General features: G+C 41.8%; 2 protein-coding genes across 3 annotated transcripts in view; both read left to right on the top strand.

Annotated features, from left to right (window-relative positions):
- Positions 1 to 3,556, top strand: part of gphnb (gephyrin b) — a gene marked incomplete at both ends in the record, with an annotated part of 164,690 nt that extends 161,134 nt beyond the window's left edge. For both annotated transcript variants that reach the window (XM_080745149.1, XM_080745148.1), the window contains 4 exons: positions 141 to 205; positions 367 to 470; positions 2,407 to 2,503; positions 3,423 to 3,556. In XM_080745149.1, the coding sequence (XP_080601275.1) occupies positions 141 to 205; positions 367 to 470; positions 2,407 to 2,503; positions 3,423 to 3,556 (400 nt within the window). The remainder of the gene's footprint in view (positions 1 to 140; positions 206 to 366; positions 471 to 2,406; positions 2,504 to 3,422) is intronic.
- A 4,850-nt stretch (positions 3,557 to 8,406) lies between these two features.
- The window catches only part of pals1b (protein associated with LIN7 1, MAGUK p55 family member b), a 42,269-nt gene continuing 35,279 nt past the window's right edge, over positions 8,407 to 15,396 (top strand). Inside the window, exon 1 of the mRNA XM_080744576.1 lies at positions 8,407 to 8,603. The gene's annotated coding sequence lies outside the window, so the exon portion shown is untranslated. The remainder of the gene's footprint in view (positions 8,604 to 15,396) is intronic.

Below are 15,396 nucleotides of genomic sequence, written 5' to 3'. Positions count from 1 at the left end.
TCTGTAGGAGCAGTGTCCACATGTGTTTTGCAAAAATCTGCCTGATGGTGGCGCTAGAAGAAGGCCATGTGATAAATGAGTGGAGGTTGTGAGTAAAAAAAGAAAAAATCTAAATGAATGCCTTTTTTTCTCTTTTTCAGTCTACCGACAACATTTGCCACCTTGGACATGGACGGTGCTCGCAAACTTATCTTTGCCCTCCCAGGTAGTGTGTGAAGTTGAGAGAAAGAGTGAAATCTGTCCGCCTACTTCTGCAGAGCGGTTATTCACCCATTGTTCTCTCCTCGCTCTCCGTATCTCTTTCTCTCTCTCTCTCTCTACCTCTGCCTGTCTATCTCTCCATCTCTACGTGTCCATCTGTGCCAGGTAATCCCGTGTCCGCTGTTGTCACCTGTAACCTCTTTGTCATCCCTGCTCTGAGGAAAATGCAGGGGATTCTGGACCCGAGGCCCACCATTATCAAAGCGAGGGTAGGCCCGCCAGAAACCATCACCACATACCATACAAAAACACAGAGTCAAAATGCGATGTATCTTTGAGAAAACGATGATCCTGAATTAAGGCTAGACAAGAGAGTAGAGCCCGCATCCTATATCAGTGGTTCTCAACCTGTGGGTCGGTCCAAATTATTTTGGAGGGTCCCCAGATGATTAACTTAATGTGCAACACTGTTTTCTCACTCAACAATAAACAAACCAACATAAAGTTTAAGTGTATAGAGGGTATCTGCACATTTCTAAAGTGACAATTTAAGGACTTTTTAATACTTCTAAAATGACAAATTAAACATTGGTCAAATTGTCAAATATTAGAGGCGGAAATTGTGAATAGCAGATCTATATAGCAGATCTATATGCTCACAACGCCTCACCTTGCGAGGCGTTGTGAGCATGTAGATCTGCTATTTTCACAATAGAACCGTGTTATACAAAATGTAATTCCTCAACTCTTAGTGCTCGTAGGGTGGGGACCCCCACAGTTAAAATATGGTTATTTTGGGGGGCGCGACCTGAAAAGGTTGAGAACCAGTGTCCTATATGTACACCTTTATTTGATAATGGTGTACGTATGACATTTGTAGTGTGTGGGCTCCCCTTCTCTTTTCTCTGCTGACGAACACCTATATTTGTTGTGTGCTTATAACTGTTTTCTTCATTTGATTTAAAGGTTAAACACAAGGAGCTATATTTCCGTCCATGCCTTACCACTTATCCCTAAACTTCTTCACCTTTCTTTTTCGCTATTTTAAAATGCTTCAAATAGCAAGTCTACATCCACAAGTTGTGAGCTTGTAGATCAGCTATTTGAACTATTTAAAAATGTTTTTCAAAATAGTAAAAAAATATATATACTAGTTTAGGGATATGGAGTAAAGCATGGACAAAAATAGGGCCCAAGGTCTCCGGTGAAGTCGTTTTGAGGCTAATGTTTGGCTTACATTCGCTTTTTTAGGTGACCCGCTATGACCTGTTCTGCCTCTGAAGCTTGGCAAGTAATTAAAAAAGGGTTAGATTTAATTCCGAGAGAAGTGTGTGATGTCATCATTGTGCGCTATGACGTTTTGACTCTCTCTCCAAGAACGACAGACCCTTCTTTTCTGACAAGTAACGCATTCTGAGAAAGGAGTGATGCAAGAGGAAATATGAAATCCTTGGAAGTATTTACAGTTCTGTTTTTATGTCAAAGTGCATAATCGTACATGAGCCTATGGTATTTAAACGCTTAAAGTTTAAATACAAATGTACATGCTGCTGCTCTCCGTCTCAGATTCTATCCAAGGAGGTTGAGAAGAGAAGATGTCATGATATTCATATCCTGTATTGCACATGTGTAGTTTAAACTGTAACCTTCCACCATCGGAACTCCAGTTGTATTGTTCTATTCCCGTTTTTCGCAGGATATGATAGTCATGACATCTGGTCCAACCTCCACGGTGCTATCCAGGATACTGTGATACTTCTTCATTAGAATCTTTATTGGAGGAGGTAGAGGACTAATATTGAGCCATTGCTGCCACTTAGTGGCAAGATTGATGGCTTTGAAAGTAGACTTTGCCAGATGCAGTAACATCTCTCAGATCTGGTCTGCTAATAAGACCCAGGTCAAATTCTATTGGCATAATATTTCTCAAGAGTTGAGAGGAAAGCATTAATCAATTTATTACACTTTTTATTTGCAGTCGTTTGACTTCTTGACATCATCTAAATACTTAAAAGCCACTCGTCTAGTATTCCATGTAGCCGGCATGACTTGCCAGCAAGAAAAGTCCCACGTCCAGTGTAAAAGGAGATCATTTCAATCAAGTTGAATAGCTATTGCCGCAAGTGGCAGATATAGGCTACACATGGTGACATTCCTACACGTCATAAGGACTCACGCATGCTATCCGTTATGATTTGTTTGCAGTTGTCTTGTGACGTGAAGCTAGACCCTCGCCCTGAATACCACCGCTGCATTCTGACATGGCATCACCAGGAACCCCTGCCGTGGGCACAGAGCACAGGTATACTCACGCAGAATCAATGCACGCCACCATACTATTCCTTAGGAAGGTTAGCTACTCACCAGCGTCGGCAGGTTAGCATTTCACCAGGTTAACATTCACCCACGTCGAAATACTGGGACGTAGAACAAATGCTATGTTGAAATATCGACACGCTCCCTTGCACACCAACATGGACCATAATGGAAATAATCTCTTGAGCTTTGAGAATATACCGGTATATGACAGGGGTTGACACTAAGGTCTTTGAGAATATATATACGGGGGTTGACACTAAGGTCTTTGAGAATATATACGGGGGTTGACACTAAGGTCTTTGAGATATGTCTATCATGAAATTAAAAAAGAAAAAAAAAACATTGAGCACCACAGATAAAGAGTTAATTCATGCCTCAAGGGTCAGTTCATGCCACTGTCCTATCCTATCCTATCCTATCCTATCCTATCCTATCCTATCCGGCACATGCACACATAGACATCAAAGGGGGCTCGAGCCCCTGCCCTTTTATTCGCCTGTAAAAAGTGCCCTCTCCACACCATGAATGCAGTTTTTACTATGGTGAAAGAAACGCAAAAGCCCTCTTTCCATGCCATACCTGAAGGCAGCATTCAAGAGAATTGCCTTGTCCAAACTCTCCTGAACTTGAACGCTGCATCTTATGTTGAAAGAATTGCGCTCTCTGTGTAGAAATCCATACCGTTACACCGCATCTCCAGTATTGACTTGATTTAGCTTAGTTCAGTCAGTGTGGTATCACGCACCGAAAATAGCCGACCTCCAAGCTCACAACGGTCACACCGCATCGCAGCGTGACGCTTTGTGAGCTTGGAGGTCTGCTATTTTCGATATTTAAAAATGTCAGCCCCTGCTTCTCTAACATTCTCTGCACGTCCCTGTATCCTATCCTCTGCCCCGCAGGGAACCAGGTGAGCAGCCGGCTGATGAGCATGCGTAGCGCTAACGGGCTCCTGATGCTACCTCCAAAAACAGAGCAATACGTGGAGCTGCACAAGGGCGAGGTGGTCGACGTCATGGTCATCGGACGGCTATGATGTCAACGCCGTGGGAACGGAGAGTTGGCTTCACATAGGAGAGGGTTGGAATGGGTTCACGGTGCATGTCCACATATCATTGACTATTCTGTAATATGCAACGGCACAGCTAGTTTTTATTGATTTGGATAACGTTGAGGTATTTAGTCAACATCTTGATCACAACCTAGATACATATGGGAGGGGGGGAAAAAACTAATTTAAAAAGATTATAGTATTTCAAACAAAGAAGAATATAACTTTTAATGAAGAAAAAAAAATCTAATTATAAAAAGAGATTTATTCTGTAATATATTATTATGATTATTCTTATTATTATTATTATCATTATTATTCTTATTATCATTATTATATTAAGGCAACTTCGTTCCTTTCATTGCAATTGCTTTGTGTGTTCAATGCTAGACCTTATCTATAGCAGTAGCATTTTAATAGACAGCTGTAGGTGCCTGCCAGGACAAAAAGAAAAAAGAAATTATAATTTTCTCATCTTTAGTGGAAAGAAAAAATAACCGTTTTATTTATTTTCCAAACGAAGAAAACCTTGAGGAGGACTTCGGGATTTCCCACGCTGCTCGGCTAAAGAGGAAGGAGGAAGGTGGGGGCGGTGTTGAACCTCTAAGCCACTTTCCTCCTCTTTTCTTTTTTGAGCACCCCGTCGAGGTGAAACTTCGTTTCTTTTTCTCTCATTAGTATGCATCATAATGGCTTCACACCGAGCTTTGCTTGTTGTTTATCTTGTGAGTCTTGTTTATGTGCGCAGTGCCAAAATGCCTGGGCAGGGGAGAGGTGGTGCTAGGAGAAGATGTGGGCATGCACGCCAAACCGGTCCGCCGAGACCCTGTGTTGGGCACGGGGTCTCGGCGGACTGGAGACGGCTCCTATCTGCCCTAGACCCTGTGGGCGGGCATGCCCTTAGGCTCCAGTCTGCCCAGACCCTGAAGCTTCCTAAACGCTCGATCTGTACTCCCGTCGTGCTCGCGGTGGCGCTCGCCCCCGAAATCAGCCCACGGCACACAGATGTGCGAGCTTGCAGATCAGCTGGTTTTGCTGGCGAGCGACTCCGTCGTACACAACGGAGTATTATGTCGGTGCTTTATATTCACGGTGACCGGGTGTAAAACTTTCGCTCCCGACCCCGACCCCGACCCCCCTTCCCCCCCAACCCCCAGGTGGCGACAGCCAAAACCTGGGAAAAATAATCTTTTATTTGATCCAACTACTGAAAATAAAGAGAGAGAGAAAAAAAAAGAAACAGCTTCTTTAAGTGCTGACAGCCTTTTTAACCAACTTCACAAAAAATGTACAGAAAAAAAAATATATGAACCATATTGTACAGATATATGTGACCAGCACTCCTAAGGAAATTATTAAGCAATGAGGAGACATTGAACAACGCTGTACTATAACATTTTCTGTAATGATATGAAACTGATGAAAGACACTAAGATATAATAAAAATCCTTGATCATTATGTAAAAAAAATGAAAAAAAAGTTCTTGTTGGTTTTCCTTTTTTAATAAAATATATGAAAAAGAAAAAGCAGTGATTTTGTTCTTTGATGCATCGGTCTAATGGTTGGAAACTGTGCTAATGGAATGTTTAACCACATGAACCCTATTTACTTACTGCTATGTCAACTAGCAAAAATAGCCAATCTACAAGCTCAAGCTCGCAATGTGTGGAAGTAACAGTACATTATATATCGTCGCTTACCAGCAGAAAACAGCTAACTAGCTAGCTATTGAACACCCTTTATGTCTGTGGGTTGGTAAAAAAAATATCGAACCAATGAAAAGTATTACAAAGCTGTATGTTTTTTTGTTTTGTTTTTTTCATTTCCTGAAAAAGTTACATTTTGGAGCTGTTTTCTGCCCGAAAGCAGAGAGATACTGTATAAAAATGGTGCATTTACTATATTGCGCCTTTATCCAAGGCGCTTTTCATTGATTGTGCATTACATTCACCCACACATTCATACACCGATGGTGGAGGAAACCATGCAAGGAAGGCACCAACCTGCTCATCGGGAGCAACTTCGACACGAACTCTGGGGGAGCCCGGGATCGAACTGGGAACCTTCCAGTTGACAAGCAGCCACTCTACCCCTGAGCCACTGACACCCCAGTATACATTTCACTGCACACGTATATATACACAACGTATGTATGTATGTACAGCAGTGGTTCTCAAACCTTTTCATGTCAAGGACCTCAAATTGACACTTATTAGCCCATGGATCCCCATTTGAAAAGATATGCCAGGGACCCCCATAAGAGAAGATGTTTATGGCTCTAGCAGTTATTCTGAACATTTTAATTTCAAAGGCCCCCAGTTTGGCATGTATTAGAGCTACGGACCCCCATTTAATGGTATATTTCTATCTCCAAGGCCCCAATTTATATTGTAAAATCAATTTTAATTTAACTCTGAGGGTCTGAGTGTAACTAACAAATGGAACCAAATGGACCCTAATGGGTCCATTTGGTTCCATTTGTACACACTCTGAGTTACATACCCATAAGGGACCCACCCCCTGGAACTCCCTCAAGGACCCCACTTTGAGAACCAATGATGTACAGTACAGAGCTTGACTTGAATCTTGCATCAAGGAAAAAAGAATGTGAATGATTACGAAATTACTGTCAGGGGCGGCAGTGGCTCTGGAGGTAGAGCGGCCTCTTGGGAATCGATCCCGGGCTCCCCCAGAGTTAGTGTCGAAGTGTCCTTGAGCAAGACTCTGAACCCCTAATTGCTCCCGAATCCCGATGAGCAGGTTGGTGCTTTGCGTGGTTTCCTCTGCCGTCGTTGTACAGTATGTGTGGGTGAATGTTTTGCACATTGTAAAGCGCTTTGGATAGAGGGTGCTATATTAATGCACCATTTATTAGAGAATTTATTTTTAAACAGTGTTCCTCTTTCCTTTAAGGATCCATGCATGCAACCTACAGGACAGGGCCTTAATGAGAAAAAGCGGTTAAGCGCAGAAGGTTTCAGAGAGGATTACTCTCAGAGAAAATAAAGGAGAAAAAAAGGCTGCTGGAAGCTTTGGTGAAGATGCTTCTGAGGCTGCCTGAGATTTAAGCAGCTTCAGTTCTGCCCTGCCAGGTGAAATGACAGAATACATCCCATTACATTGGAAACGATGAAGTAGCCATAGAGTCGGTGACAAGCATCTGTTCAGTTACACCTAGTGAATAAAATGGGATCAGTATGAATGTTCTGAAAAGGCAAATTAACAGTTCCAATGAAATGCTGTGCGTGCGTGCGTGCGTCTGCCTGTATGAAAGGCCTACAGCAGCCTACAGTTTTCTGTCATTGACTCGTCTGCAGGGATGTATTAACCATTGGGCCGGTGGGGCCATTGCCAGGGGCCCTTGGCTCTTGGGGGAACCGGCCCGGGTGGTATTTGACAATTTACACAAAAATTAAATGTATACGTTAATCAAATATCAAATGTGTGGGCCCTTCCTCTGTTGTCTACATGTGCTTTCTTGGCCCACAGATGATCATCATGGCTTAAAATAATGGATTAAAAATGATAGGCCAGGGGCCCTTGTGGGGGTTAATCCGTCCCTGCTCGTCTGTCGTAGGCTAAATTGGACTGGTATGTTTACCAGTCTACTATTAACCAAAAATGTGGAATGCCCTTCCAACTGCCATCAAAAAGTGTGACTCCCTAACCCTCCTCCTTCATATCCATCCATCCCATAAAAGCAATTTGCAACTGGACCTAGACAAGTAGCTTGCCAAAATAATGGCACAGTTTTTCTGTAGGCTATATACTTTTACTATATATATTTTATCTATCGATGATTTCTTGTATAGTTTTGTATGTCTTTGTGTCTTGCTGAAGGAGTCAGGACCACAAAGGAAACAAGCCCTCAAGCTTTTTTGTGTTGTGAAGAACAGTATTTCAGTGAGGTCACTATCTAGGCCAGTTGTAAATATATTTTATTCATTTTCTTCTTTCTTTTATTTTTCTTCTTTATGACTGTTATTTTTTTTTGATGACATCCTATGCATAGTACTGTGTTATATATCCGTCTGTCATTCAATGTTATATGAGATACATACAGTTTTCCTGTGTAAACAAGCCAAAAAGCTTACTAGAATCTCCTTTTAGTTGACCTTGTACCTGTGAACTGTACTGTCATGAAACTGTACCTTTTCCTAAGCCAGTGGTGTAAAGTTACTAAGTACTTTTACTTAAGTACTGTACTTAAATACAGTTTTGAGGTACTTTTACTTTACAGGAGTATTTGCAATTATCAGTACTTTTACTTCTACTCCACTACATTCTAGATCTAAGCATTGTACTTTTACTCCACAACATGTATTTGAAGTTTAGTTTAGTTTAGTTACTGGTTACTTTACAGATATCAATTATGATATTATAAAACATATTTTTTTGTACATTTTGTACTTTTACTTTTGGTACTTTAAGTATATTTTGATGCCAATACTTCTGTACTTTTACGATCAAGTACATTTTGAATTCTATACTTTTACTTGAAAGTATTTATATTTTTAAGTATTGGTACTTTTACTAAATTAAAATAAGTGAGTACTTGTTCCACCACTGTCCTAAGCAACCTTAACACTTTTAACACACATAAAGTCTTCAATCAATCAATCAATCAAAACCCACTGATCTAGGCTGGGTTTGAACAAACACAATACTTCCTCTGACCACTGTTGTATGTGTGGCGCTGTGGAGCCACAGAGTTGCCAAGGAGATGAGTCAAACTCTATGGTCAAACTCCCAGAGTCCCAGCCGCAGTTTACCGCAACGGTTAGAACTGTTCCGACGGTCCTCCCCTCTACCGACCAACTCAAAGAAGAGAAGAGGCTAAAGAAGCAGCAGCACGGTCATGTGAGAGAACTCAGAGAAGGAGATAGAAGGAGGTATAATAGCGGTATTATGCCATCACCATTCTTCTGTTAGTTAGTGACAATAAAATAAAAGAACACTTTTGGGAAACGTTGGAAAACACAGGAGGAAATGCCCGCTACTTCTCCCAAACCAGTCAGCTCCCACTGAGCGGTGAGTATGAGCTCTGCTAAAGGTAGTTGTTGTGTTGCTTCAGTGGCGTCAGTTCAGAAAAATCTAAGGTATGGCAACATGACTGGTGTCTTGCACGCGCGCCCTCGCGCGCGCGTGCAAGACACCAGTCATGTTGCCATACCTTAGCAACAGGCACGACAAAAAGTACATTTTAATATTTCCCCCCTGTAGCCAAGGTATGGCAGCTGCCATGGCTTGCCATACCAAATTGACGCCTCTGCTTTTGTATCCCCGACGTCTTGGCTATTATAGCTAAGCTCGCAGTAACGTGTTGATACCATCATCATGGCAACTGCTGGGTTTATTTTAAAGGGTAAAATACGTGCAGTTTGACTTTTTCTTATCAGTTTATCATGTTAGGAATGCAGCTGGCTCACTTTGTGTAAATGCAAAACATCCAAACAGGCTAGTTCTGCTGCTGCTGCTGCTGCTGCTGCTGCTTGTTGATGCTCCTCTCCCAGTGAATGAGGTATTGTTTGTTTGAGGTATTCTTGTATGAATTGTGTACAAAGGGAGGCCAATTTAAACGAGCCTTAAGGCTTTCTTTCTTGTGGTCTTTATCCTTTCAGTGGACCCTGTATCAGTAAACTGTACTAGTGTCCTGTAGGCCAGTGGTTCTCAACCTGTGGGTCGGGACCCCCAAGGGGGGAGGGGTCCCCAAATTATTTTTTGGGGGGTCCAAATGAAGCCTGGGTTTCCGAGGCTAGAAGATGAATAACTTGATGTGCAACACTGTCTTCTACTCTCAACAGTAAACAAACCAACATAAAGTTTAAGTTTACAGAGGGTATCTGCACATTTCTAAAGTGACAATTTAAGGACTTTTTAATACCTCTAAAATGACAAATTAAACATTGGCCAAATTGTCAAATATTGGAGACAGAAATTGTGAAAATTGCGAGGCGTGAACATGTAGATCTGCTATTTTAATAGAACCGTGTTATACAAAATGTAATGCCTCAACTCTTAGTGCTCGTCAGGGTGGGGGGTCCCCAGTTCAAATATGATTATTTCGGGGGTCACGGCCTGAAAATGTTGAGAACCACTGAAGCATGAACTACAGCATCAGTGAGGGAACTTGGCCTGTCTTTTCTGACATATGCTGTTCTGAAACAACTCTCTGACATGAAGTCTGATGATCTGTTAAACCAGCAGCAACACTGGGACTCGAAAGACTGAGATCATGTTCTGTTTTCAGCCTCTTTCTTGACGTACATTTAATTAGACCTGATGCAACAACAGGTGTTTGTACTGTTAACAGTGGCCCAAAGCTACACCACCAAGTCCGGTGGTTCTCAACCAGTGGTCCGGGGACCACCAGTGGTCCTTGAAGGGGTTCCAGGTGGTTGCCGACTCACCCGCTAAATGATGGAGAGTTGGTAACCAAATGGACCCTTGTATGTAAATTTTACGCCCTCAAGAGTTAAATTATTGTTAAAATAACTGAAGTCTACACAATTAGAGAATGTAGAAGAATTGTTATTTTGGTCAACATTAGCGGTACCAACATCAATACAGCATGGAATTGTGGACAAAATCTTTGTTTTGGGTCTGAGAGGCTAAATCTCATCAAATGGTGGTCCGGGGCTCAAATGCAGAATAAATAAAGGGCCTTGATATGAAAAAGGTTGAAAAGCACTGAACTTAAGTGTTCCTTGGAGAGTTCTCTCTTCTTGGACCAAGTACCCTCTTTGTCAATCAGCCAGGCTTGATGTGTCGCAAATTCTATCAAAGCTGTAGCATGTTTTAACGTGGACAGCTGGTGTACTGATAGGACAGCTTGAGAGTCAAATTGGGATCATATTCGTACATATGTTTAAAACTCCCATGATGTGATGTTGGCGGTTCGGACCTATAATCTGTGTGTATGTGTGTGTGTGTGCATAATATTTTTGAAGCATTTGGGGCTCTGGCTACACAGACAAACATGGAGAGGAATGAGACTTGGATGGTTCCTATACCTCTCACAGCATGAACATCCTTGATCCGTGTGTGTGTGTGTGTGTGTGTGTGTGTGTGTGTGTGTGTGTGTGTGTGTGTGTGTGTGTGTGTGTGTGTGTGTGTGTGTGTGTGTGTGTGTGTGTGTGTGTGTGTGTGTGTGTGTGTGTGTGTGTGTGTGTGTGTGTGTGTGTGTGTGTGTGTGTGTTGTTTGTGCATGTGCATACAGTACGTGTGAGAGGGGTGGGCGATATGGTGATAATTATCGTTGAGACGATACAATGTATCCACAATATGCCTTTTCAGAGATATCGTATATCGTGTGATACAATGAGGGAGCCTTGTAAAAAATCCTGTTTAGTCGTTAATACAGAGATTCTTTGCAGAATTCAATTAAACCTGCATTTTGGTCAAATCTAAATCATCAGTTCTCAAACTTTAAAATGTCAAGGTCTCCACTTAACTCTGGGAACTTATGGGTCCATTTGGTTTCATTTGTATACATTTGTCAGAGTTATATACTTGTAAAGTTCAATTTAGACCTCCCAAAAGGAACCCAGAGAGACCAGTTTTTGTCAAGTAACTTGAAAAATAACCATAAAAACCAAGGTGAAAAAGAATCGTGATAAAATCGTGTATTGTGATACAGCTTGGGAAAATATCGTGACATTGCATTTTTCCATATCGCCCACCCCTATGCGAGTGTGTGCTTTCATTATCACACAACACCACGTCTCCGTTCATCTTCATTCAGCTCAGGTATAGCGCTGTCCCTTCCTTCCAGTGTTTCCCTGGCTGTGTTGTGTTGCTGTGTGGCTGCCACACTGAGCCCACGTAGAGAAGCTGCGCATCCCAGGCTTAATTAAGCCCACATGAACAGATGGCCCCACTGGCTGGCTGTCTCTGCTGTTTGTCAGCCATGCACCGCCAATCTAAACGAAGCTAAACACTGCTGTAGGGGGCTTGGAGCCGGGACCAGGGGCTGTGCTACCGGGGATAGACCTGCCAGACCTAATTAGCTCTTGTGGGAGGTTGTGAGAAAGAGGAGGAGGAGGGATCTACGTGGTACTATGTGGACGCTGGAATCCATGGCAGGGGCGTCACAAGGGGGGGAAATTGTGACTGAGTTACTAGGGCCCAAGGTGGAAGGGACTTAATTATTTTATACTTTAGCTATTAAAAAAATAGCAGCTATACAAGCTCACAGCACGGCACCGAGTGCTGCGATGTGAGCTTCTTTAAGCGAACATTTGTAACTCAGATTTTGATTCTGGGGGGGTCCCTGGAACTAAATATTTTGACATGGAGGTCCGTGGCCAAATACATATCATTTTGGGGGTCCTTCACATGAAAACCTTTGAGCACCACTGACATAGAAACATAGGTTATTAAAAAAAAAAAAAAAAAAACGTAGAAGGATTTAGAAGACATTTTGGGTCAAAAATATTCAAAGACTTACACCCATTTTCACGATTTCTCAAAAAATTGCAGATCTACAAGCTCGCAGTGCGGCACTCAGTGCCGCGGTGTGAGCTTGTATACCGGTATCTGCTATTTTCAATAGTTAAAGCACAAAATAATACGTTCTCAGTCTAAATGGGTTAAACCCCCTCCCCCTATGAAGAACATTCATGGGGGGCCTGCTGTAAATCGTTGTACCCAACCCAGGGCCCAGAATTTGGTGCGACACCCCTGATCCATGGCTCCATGCCTGAATAAACGAGGCAGGGGGCAAGGCCATCATGCAGGCACATTTGATCTAGTTTTGATTTCGTCGACTATGGCGAAAAGACACCCAGTAGAACTAAAAGACAAGTCATTTTGTGTTTGGTTGCGCTCGGATTTTGCGCTCTGAAAATGTCAGATCTACAAGCTCCCAGCTATTTTCAGCATGCAGCCAATTGTGAAAACAGGCATTACGACACCATCAAGGCCCACCAAAATACATTATACAACTAAATTAACTAAATTAACTCTAGATTTAGTCGATTGTATGACATTTAGTCGACTAAAACCAGACTAAATCTAAAACATTTCAGATGACTCAAATATGATTAAAACTAAAAGGAATTTCATTCAAAGGACTGACTAAAACTAAATCAAAATTTGTTTAAACACTAGTTTAAACTGTAGATTTTCTTTCTCTGTATGACACTTTGGTTTCCAAGTAACAAATACTGTTCATATGTATTTAAGCTCATGCAGAGACAGACCAGAGAAAGAGAACACTACCTTTGACACTACTTGGTATTTTTTTTTTTTTTACTCGGGTTAGATTCACGTTAAATGTGTGATATATTAGTGTATAATGTATAAACATGTCCAACCTTTTCTCTTCATTTTGTATTTACGAAGCAAAACCTTTTCACATTGTATTGACCTATAATCTAGCCGTGAACATCTTAGTCATAACACTGATTTTGCTAATCCAGATTAATAAGTAGCATCCTTAAAATAGATGTGTAATCCACTGCATGCAATCCACACCCTCGTAGGCTAACATCTCTAGTTGGGGTTAATGGGTTCCAGAATACACGTACTGTACAATTGTACAGACTGTAAAGACTCAGGATGAAGCAATTGTTGACGTTGTGACATCATGGCTATTTCTGGACAAAGGCCTGGATGAGTCTGAAGCTGACCATAAGGGATTGTGGGTGAGAGACAATGACATGTATGTTAGCAGTGGTGTCTTCTCATCTATCACCAGTCACCACCACAATACTGTTGGGACTTATTGTGGTGCTGATAGATGAGACTCATCTCAGTAGGATGAAGCTGTATTCATGATGTGAATTCCATGTATGAAATGCAATTTAAATTATACAGGTGCAATTCTGGGAAATTGTGAGTGTCATGAGGAATCAACTGGGAAATGTATTCTGTCTTACTGTTTAATATTATATATTATACAACAGGTAGTTCCGACGAAGCAATCTGATTGGTTGAAATAGCTTTCTACCCGTGCGAATAATGAGCATTAGCTCATTATTACAGGTCTAATCAAATCAGCTGTGCCGGGTCCTGTGCCAGCACAATACCTTCGTACTCTCATATGCCCCTGTCTCCATAGACTTCCATGTAATTCATAGTGCACAGATCATGCACACCCATGCCTAGATAATGCACCACGTGTGTCCACATTGCTCACAGCTTTCAAACAAAAAAATCCGAATGGAAATCCGTTCAGGCATTCATGAGATAGCAGCCATTATGTTTTCCTAAAATGTAAACAAAGATGGCTGCCATGTTTGAAAGATGGGGTTGCTATGGGGGTTAAACATGCAATTTCGCGATTGCTATCATGCCTACTACATTTTTTGGGGTCAAAAATCTTTTTTTTTTTTTCAAAAACGGGAAATTCTCGGGTTCCTCGGGCATGGCAGGGCCGTACATCGGGATTTTTTTCAGGCTCCTCGGCCATAGCAGCAAATGAGTTAAGTTCAGGGACATAGTGGCGAAATCTGAAATTTCAATCGAATACCTTAATTACAAAGAAATTAAGTTAACGTGTTTTTTAAGGGTACCTGTTGTATAATCGCAATATTACACTTGAGTGTCGTGCTTTATCGTGGTTATCGCCTGCCGCCTCGTTCCTGCAGCAAGGCTGGCGTGCCAATAACCACGATAATGCACACCCTCTTGTGTAATATTGCTGTCAAGTGAAGCATGACCAGTGACCAATGCATGACCAATCCTGTCTGATTGGTGGACATTATATTGTCCAAGATATCTGGCCTCAGTGGCCTGACAACCCAGATAACCTCAGTTAAAAACAAGTTAACTTTAGCTGGCATAACAGTTCTCAGACTTAAAACAATAGTGTGTTGCTTAGAGTGTTGCTTATAGCAACCACACCAACCACACCAATCAGTCATTAAGAACATTTCAGCATTTTCTTGGTGTGACAGAAGAACGACAGTGGGGACAACAACGTTATTGATCCTGGGGGAAATTGGATAGCCTAACTCTACCACTGGGCCCAGGCTTCCAGTTGGTTAGCTTACAACTAATGAATGTTCAGAATCTGATAGATATTTGGCATTGAATATCAAAGCTGTCATCATGTTGTCAAGGTGCTTTTACTGAAATTGTAAAAGCACCTGTAAATATTTACAATATTTAAATATAAATATTGTATTAACTATTATTGATATGATCAAGGCTTCATTGACACAAGCTGTAGTCATTCATCTGTGATGATGATGGTAATATTCATTGACGGCTGCTTTTTGGACCCATTTGTTTTCAGAATGCTTGTGATAGATGGGATCCATGGGTAGTATAATTTATTACATCTTGTTTACATTTTCTAAGAATAGCCCTTACCCGTTCAAAGATATGAGCTCCGAAATGATGTGCAGTGTGTGGGTTATGGGATGTGCACTGTGCACACAGTATATGAGGGATGGAAAGTAACTTTAACTGGTGCTTGCATGATAATATGTAGGCGAATCAATGTAAGAAATACCCGTTTCGTTTAATGGCTACAGAGATACTGTGTTCCCCCCCTCCCCCCACACCCCCCACACACCCCCCGCCCGCCCACCCGCCTGCACACACACACACACACACACACACACACACACACACACACACACACACACACACACACCCACAGAGCTGGTTAAACATGTTGCCTCATGCTAGATGCAGAATAGATTAGCCTCAAGCTAGATGCAGAATAGATAGTAGATACACCATAAAAATGCTAATATACAGCATACGATTTGTGAAAGTGACAAACGGGCTTCACAGTTATGTCAGGTGTGTTCATATGCTAATTGTGATGCGATTTCAGATCAATTGCTCCAGCCACTGAGGAGAAACGCTG

This window comes from Nannobrachium achirus, assembly GCF_963921795.1.
Source record: "Nannobrachium achirus genome assembly, chromosome: 16".
NCBI lineage: Eukaryota > Metazoa > Chordata > Actinopteri > Myctophiformes > Myctophidae > Nannobrachium > Nannobrachium achirus.
Note: the sequence above shows the minus strand (reverse complement) of the source record. Positions and strands in the feature narration are given on the sequence as shown.